At 36.4% G+C, this 8,154-nt stretch overlaps 1 protein-coding gene across 1 annotated transcript in view; it reads left to right on the forward strand.

The window, feature by feature from the left end:
* Window positions 1-7,818, forward strand: part of LOC110452981 (lysine histidine transporter 1-like) — an 18,966-nt gene extending 11,148 nt beyond the window's left edge. The window contains exons 7-9 of the mRNA XM_021501766.1: window positions 2,844-3,080; window positions 3,830-4,088; window positions 5,230-7,818. Coding sequence (XP_021357441.1) covers window positions 2,844-3,080; window positions 3,830-4,088; window positions 5,230-5,368 — 635 coding nt within the window. The 3' untranslated portion in view covers window positions 5,369-7,818. The remainder of the gene's footprint in view (window positions 1-2,843; window positions 3,081-3,829; window positions 4,089-5,229) is intronic.
* Window positions 7,819-8,154: the final 336 nt, after the last annotated feature.

Consider the following 8,154-nt stretch of genomic DNA (forward strand, 5'->3'; position numbering starts at 1 on the left):
GTTATATTTTTATGCTCAGTAGGTTAGAGCGGAGTGTATTGTGATTGGAGGTCTAGGGTTCGAATCCCATTCTGGCCCCGTTATATTTTATAATCAGTAGGTTAGAGTGGAGTGTATTCGATTGGAGGTCTAGGGTTCGAATACCATTCTGGCCCTGTTATATTTTTATACTCAGTAGGTTAGAGGGGAGTGTATTGTGATTGAAGGTCTAGGGTTCGAATCCCATTCTGTCCCTGTTATAATTTTATACTCAGTAGGTTAGAGCGGAGTGTATTGTGATTGGAGGTCTAGGGTTCGAATCCCATTCTGGCCCTGTTATATTTTTATACTCAGTAGGTAAGCGCAGAGTGTGATGTGATTGGAGGTCAAGGGTTCCAATCCCAGTCAGGCCCTCTTATATTTGTATACACCGTAGGTTAGAGCCGAGTGTATTGTGATTGGGGGTCTAAGGTTCGAGTCCCAGTCTGGCCCTGTTATATTTTTATACTCAGTAGGTTAGAGTGGAGTGTATTGTGAATGGAGGTCTAGGGTTCAAATACCAGTCTGGCCCTGTTATATTTTTATACTCAGTAGGTTAGAGCAGGGTGTTTTGTGATTGGAGGTCTAAGGTTCGAATCCCAGTCTGGCCCTGTTATATTTTTATACACCGTAGGTTAGAGCTGAATGTATTGTGATCTGAGGTCCAGGGTTTGAATCGTGGCTTAGCCCTGTTGTATTTCTAAACTCAATAGGGTAGAGCAACAGTAGAATATTTGGGAGTCCTGGGTCTGACTCCTGACCTGGCTCAGTTGTATTTTTAGATTAGAGCCACATTACAATGATTAGGAGTCCTGAGTTCGAATTCTGGTCGAGTTGTATTTTAATATTCAATAGGTTAGAGTGACAGTATAATGATTAGGAGTCCTTAGAGTGACATATTTAGGGCCCCGTATCAGAGATACGGGTGCCCCATAGTAATCACTCTGTCTGTTATCTTTTCACTGATAAACATTTTGTTATGATGTTATGAAGCAGAGTTGATCAGAATTAAACATGGAGTCAACTGACCAAAGGTCAAGGTCATCGGGTCAGGGGTCAAGGTCAAATTTTGTAGCTTTTCACTGGTGAACATTTCGCTATGACATTATGAAGCAAAGTTGTTCGGAATTAAACAAAGAGACACACTGAGGTAAAAAGTCGAGGTCAAAGGTCAAGGTCATTAGATTCAAAAGTCAAGGTCAAATTTTGCATCTTTTCACTGATGAAAATTTTGTTATGACATGATGAGGCAAAGTTGATCAGAATTAAACAACGAGTCAACTGACCAAAGGTCAAGGTCATTGGGTCAAAGGTCATAGTTACATTTTGTTTCTTTTCACTGGTGAACATTTCTTATGACACTTTGATGCAATGTTGCTCATAATTAAACAAGGAATCAATTGACCAAATGTCAAGGTCTCTTGGTCAAAGGTGAAGGTTAAAGTTTGTACCTTTTCCCTGATGAACATTTTGTAATGACATTATGAAGCAATGTTATTCAGAACTTAACACAGAGTCAATTGACGTTAGGTCCAGGTTACGGGGTCCAAAGGGTCAAGGTCAAGTTTTGTATTTTTCACTGAAGAACATTTTGTTATGATATTAAGAAGCAAAGTTGGTCGGAATTAAGGGATAAGTCAACTGACCAAAGATCAGGGTCACTGGGTTAATGGTCAAGGTCATTTGGGTCCAAAGGTGAAAGACAAAGTGGATCTCTGACTTTGACCCTGGCTCTTGATGGAGGAGGTATATAAGGTGAAATTTTTGAAGTCCAAATGTCAAACGTCAAGCTTAGCTACATATGGGCAGATTGCTTCTTGATGATTATGGGGGATATATTGCCACAAGACGGGGCCCTTACTGACCTGTCAGTGTTCTAGTTGTAATTGGAGGACCATGGTTCAAATCCTGACCTGACATCTGAGTATTTTTACTCTCAGAACACTGATGTGAGTTTTATTTATTTCTATTTAAAACTTTGTGTTTTTCATAAAGGTCCTGTAAGCTATGGGTTTCTTTTAGAAATAATTTCTTAAAGCTATTAGTAATGCCTGTAAAACAAAAATCTTATTCATAGTTTACAGATTTTGTCTGTGGTACTGGGAATTGGCAGCCTTGGCAAGAGATAGAGACAAAAAAAATTGTAGCTTGCTTAAATCACGGAATTAGATTAGATCTAAGTCCCTGCTTAAATAAAACATTTTTCAAGTAAACGACCTTGGCCCAGTTTCAAGGTCACAGGGGTGGAAAATGTTCAATTTTTTTACATGACTTCATCAGAACCATGAAAACTAGAGGTGTGATATTTGGTCTGTTATGCTTACTGGGATGCCATGAAATTCAAATGAATGACCTTTACAAACTTACAAGGTCACAATTGTCAAATATATTAGAGTTGAGAAAAAAGTAGACTTTTGGCCTGTTATTTTACTGAACCAATCAGGGACAATGTAACATAGATGAGATAGGCATGATCATGTGTAGTGGAACTGGGTCTGGTGTCTGCTGGTCATCAGCTATCTAAATTGGTTAGAGCGTCCGTCTAGAGTTTGGAGGTCCATGAATTGGTTTATATCCTTTTCCGAAGACTTTTGAAAAGGAAGGAGGTGTGTAGTGGGACTTGACTGGATGACTACAGTTAACCAGGTAACTGTGTTAATTGGTTAGAGCATCAATTTGGAGTTTGCAGGTCCTGGGTTCGAATCCGGGTCTCAGCCCAGTTACATTTTCCTTCTCCTGTTACATATATACTGTAATGTGAATTTTACTTTGCAGTGCTTAGCACTACGACTAATACCAAACACGGTTTAATTTTTGTTCCACAGTTGTGCTCCTGATGTATTTCCCGGTGTCGACAGCAGGATATTTTGTCTACGGGAAAGTCCTGGACGACAACATCCTCAACTCAGTGTGTCAGTCCGCTTCACGCACACACTGTAGGAAAGGCATGACCGTCGCAATCCAGATCCTCATAACTCTTCATCTTATGTTCGGCTTCGTCATCGTGCTGAACCCTTTCTGTCAACAAGTTGAATCCGGCCTATTCAAAGTGGATTCAACAAGTGAGTTTAGTCTGTTTTGTCAGCCATTTATAATTTAGACTTTTATGTAATGATTTTGTTCGCCATAATAGCTAAAAGAAATCTATCAAATTTCACATATTATTTACTATTTATAATTTTTAAATTTCATTTAAAAATTCAATCCATTGTCTAGACTTTGTACAAAAAGAAAACCCCATTTTGTTTTCGCTCTACTTATGATTAACAAAATTAAACCCCTATATAAATATATTCTTGAAATGAAAATACAAAAGATCACACATATGAAAATGAACACCCAGGCATGTCCAGCTAATAAATTAAATTAAACTTTATTTATATTATACGATTATGAAACAAAGTCAGTCAACTTATACTAATCACTCTTGTCTTGGGTGGTCGGGTGATGCAATGGATAGTGCACTTGCCTTTCACCAAGGCGACCAGGGTTCGATTCTCCGATCGCACGTGAAAAGGTTGGGGTCACCTGCCCTAACACGTGGGTTTTCTCCGGGTACTCTGGTTTCCTCCCACACTAAGACCCCCCATGAGCTAACATCCTGGCCAACAAGTGTGATTAATATAAGTTGAAATAACTTGTTTCATAATTGTTGTTAAATAAATAAGTTTATATTTTTTTAATCACTCTTGCTGGCCTGGATGGTAGCATGCAGGGGGCCTTAATGTGGGAAGAAACAGGAGTACCCAGAGAAAACCCTCAATACTTCATTATAAATGTTGACTGATCCTCACTTCTTGTATCCTTGCAGAATTTACTTTTAAGAGAGTGTTAGTGAGATCAGGCCTGGTGGCTATAGTGTTGTTCATTGCTGAAACCATTCCCCATTTTGGCGCCATTTTATCCCTGGTCGGTGGCTCGACAACAACGTTACTGGCCTATGTGTGCCCATCAGTATTCTACCTAAAACTGTGTCGCATGCCCTATGATGAGGAACTGATTGAGCCGGATGAAGGAAACGTGAATGTCCGGCCGGTGAAGCTGCCTGGAACTGAGCCTGATGGAACCATGTAAGTTTGGGACAGCGAGTTTTGGATTTGTAGTTTTTGTATTATTGTTCGCCATTGTCTGGCTGGCTGTCTGGCTGGCTTGCTGGCTGGTTAGCTGGCTAGCTAGGCATCAACTATATTTCGTCTGAGCATAAATTCTTTACCATTCCAATATAACGTGTACGATAACATTTACTATACCAAAGTATCACTGGATGGCTGTGTATCACATACTAAAATGAATCTTTTGTACAATTTAAAGAGTTATGGCCCTTTGTTCATTACGTATACTAAAGTTTGTCCGAGGTAGAACTTAGCTGCCATTTGATGTAAGTTCCCCAAACCTGCTATACTGGTGTATCTTTGGCAGGTGGAGTGTTGCAAATAGAAATGGAATCTTGGATTTGATTTCTTCTTTAACCAAATTTTGTTGAGGCATAATAATCCTGTTGTTTCACCAATGTTCCTCAAGATTGTTACACTGAATAGAAGAGCAAAGTTTCATGTGCTGAAATCCAATCTCATGCCCCACTCTATTTGATATCAAAGATTGCTCAGAACATACCCAGGTAACCCTGCTATTTCACCTTCTGGTTTTGTTCCAATGTTGTATAGAATTATGACCCTTCGTTAGATTTTATACCAAATTACAGGTTTATGACTTCTTTACAAGTTCAACTAAATTTACAAAACGATTGCTATTCATGTATATTTTGGTAAGGCAGAATGTTTTGTTCTGAAATTGAGTCTCATTTCTACTATATTAAGAGTTGAGGCCCTTGGATACTTAAGCTTTAACAGAGTATAATTTCTTCGCCATTTTACCTTTATTCATCAAACTTGCCATACTAATGTATCTTCAGAAGGCGGAGGGTCACATACAGATATAGACTCATGCTCATATCTCAACGAGGAGTTTGAAAGGAATTAACATTGCAGTGATGTGTGTACATGTACATTGTTTAGATTGCAGTTCCCTTGTTTAACCCTTTCACCCCTATGTAACTTTAGTAGACCCTTCCATGCATTGATATGGATGAGTCCATTATGGTCTACAGTGGTGAAAGGGTTTACTTTGCTCGTGCCATGGTTTCATGAAATCTCTGAAATTTTATTTTCTATACAAAAAAATAATTTTCCAACATTTTTTTCTTTCTTTCAGAATCATACCTTTTTGGGAAAAAGTGTTGAATTACGAAATTATAGCTATCGGATTGATAGCTGGTGTGGCATCAACTGTATCCGCAGTGATTGGAATCGTTCAACCAGACACGTTCACAGTGCCCTGCTATGCAAGATAATCACTCTAGGAAATCATGAACCAGTACAACACAATCAAAATTTTGGCTCGCAAAATACTGAACCAGCATTGAAGATCAAGACTCGCAAAATACTGAACCAGCATTGAAGATCAAGACTCGCAAAATACTGAACCAGCATTGAAGATCAAGACTCGCAAAATACTGAACCAGCATTGAAGATCAAGACTCGCAAAATACTGAACCAGCATTGAAGATCAAGACTCGCAAAATACTGAACCAGCATTGAAGATCAAGACTCGCAAAATACTGAACCAGCATTGAAGATCAAGACTCGCAAAATACTGAACCAGCATTGAAGATCAAGACTCGCAAAATACTGAACCAGCATTGAAGATCAAGACTCGCAAAATACTGAACCAGCATTGAAGATCAAGACTCGCAAAATACTGAACCAGCATTGAAGATCAAGACTCGCAAAATACTGAACCAGCATTGCATTGATGATCGATATTCTGGCTAAGAGGATATTGTGAACATGAGGCCTCCGTTGTTTAGACATGGTCAGCTTAAAAACTGTTTTATGTAAAAAAAAAAAATTGGTGTAAATTTATTTTCAAAAGTATGGAACTCAAACTTCACTCTGCATTACTGGGTTTTTTTTCTTTTTTTGCCCATCTGAAACCAAGAAGAATTTTCAATAATTTTGTGTTTCATTTAAGATATATATTATTTTGAATAATTATGAAACTACTTTTTAAGCTAACAATACTTTGAACAACTGTTCAGTAGGATACATGTGTTGTGATCGAGAATGTAACAAAAATAAATTGATACTCATGTTTTATTTACATTGAATTTCATGAACTGATCTTACTATATATTTATTTAAAATGAGATTAATTCACACTTCACATTTTTATGTTATTCATACATGATTGTTTGTATGGTACTCTGATTTGCAATTGATGCTTAATCATGAATTTACTCAAAAATCTATTTTAAGTGCAATATATATCATGTACAGTTATGATGCTCAAAGAACAAAGGTTTATTTTTTTTCCAGGGGCCAAACAGAGTATTTCAGGGGTTTTCAGGAATACACATAAAAGTTTTATATTTGAAACTTTTGATGCAGAAAAATATATTTGTAAGGTTTTGTTTCATTCAAAATATAGTCTTAAATCTGTGTGTGAATATTTAATGTTTATCACCCTAAGAATGAAATTAAATCTGCAGTGAAATGAGAGGGTATATGATAACCGGTTACCTCAATAATTTGAAGGGGAAAAAAGAAGACGGAATGATACTAGATTTTAATTTGATGCCATATGAAATAATTTTACTTTTTCTTTGTTTTTATACCATATACTCAAATTCCATTGGTCAATCTTTCTTGTCGAAATTACCACCATTGTCCTTTCATGTATTTAATGGGGAAATGAGTAAATTCTTTGCTTACTTTTATTTACTCTTGTCTATAGTTTTAACACATTCACCCCTGAAGACAATTTGAACTCTTCCAATTCAAAGGATGGAATAGTTTATTATTAAATTTCAGGGGTGAAAGATTAAAGAAATGTTTGGGTGAAGCCATATCTTAATTTCCCTGCTTTGTCCTTTCTAATGATATTGATGTTTTGTACATGAATTATTGAGAGAACAATTTTTCCATACTTCATCAACCTGCAAGAAATATAATTATCATGTTCAATTTATTGTGTATATCATATTCATTCCAGGGTTAGAAATGGCATGCATTTACATGTAGTATTTTTGTTTTAATTAAAACATATTTCTATTGAATCCCAAGGGAGCTAATTGGGAAATTAATTAATACTTCACTACAGACTAAATTTGTTGCATAACATGATGCTCAAGAGAAAAGTCTTCGCCAGGGGAGAGAACTATGAACTGAAATTGTACAGAAGCATCAAATGTTCATATTAAATTTGTAGACAATAGCAATTATTTAATATTTTTTGAAAATATGCATTCCTGAAAGGAAAACTTACCTTCAGTGATTCTATGATTTACATTTTATGATTAACTTTTAAATCATTCCGTAGAAATCTGTTTGTGCCTAAATTTGTTCCAAAGTTTTTATGTTAATTTTAGTTAAGATGTTGCACGATGAATACCTCATGATTATATATCATTTTATCAATTATTCATTTATGAATTTATTAGTAACATTAATAAAGATGGAAAGTCTTAGCACTGTGTGATGTAGTGTATATTTCCAACAAATATGAGTGCATGGTTGTATCCTGGGGATGGGGGTTAGGCCTCCCCCTAAAATGCTTCAGACTTTTATGCTTTTAATTTCAAAATGCTGTAACTCCCTAAAAAGCGCTGCAACTGTAATTGTCTATGTACAATATAGAGGAAGTAGCATAAATTCAACAGGGAGATAACTCTTTTAAGACATTTATAGAGAAGAAATTTTTGTTAATAAAAAAAGTTGCTATTCTGTTGTTTTTATTACTTCTTGGAACAAGAGCACAAATTATGTATAACCATGCATGATGCACTAAACGTTTGCTTTTTGGGAACATTTCTGTCCCAAGGTAGCACGTCATGTTCGCCATGTTATTTGGATAAGAAAGTTATGCAATTTAGTTTTGTTCTTCATTGATCACGGTGCACATCCATATTACAGTACATGTATACAGAACTCAGTTTTGACAAACCATGATAGGAAAACTTCAAGTAATCAGTCCCCTATAAGGACTACCAGAGGAGATTATAGATTTGCATTCTGTCCATCAGGACCATGTAAGGATTGAACATCAGCATTTTCCCTTTTCATGCTGTCAGATTAGCAT

This window comes from Mizuhopecten yessoensis, unplaced genomic scaffold (assembly GCF_002113885.1).
Source record: "Mizuhopecten yessoensis strain PY_sf001 unplaced genomic scaffold, ASM211388v2 scaffold7021, whole genome shotgun sequence".
NCBI classification, from domain to species: Eukaryota; Metazoa; Mollusca; class Bivalvia; order Pectinida; family Pectinidae; genus Mizuhopecten; species Mizuhopecten yessoensis.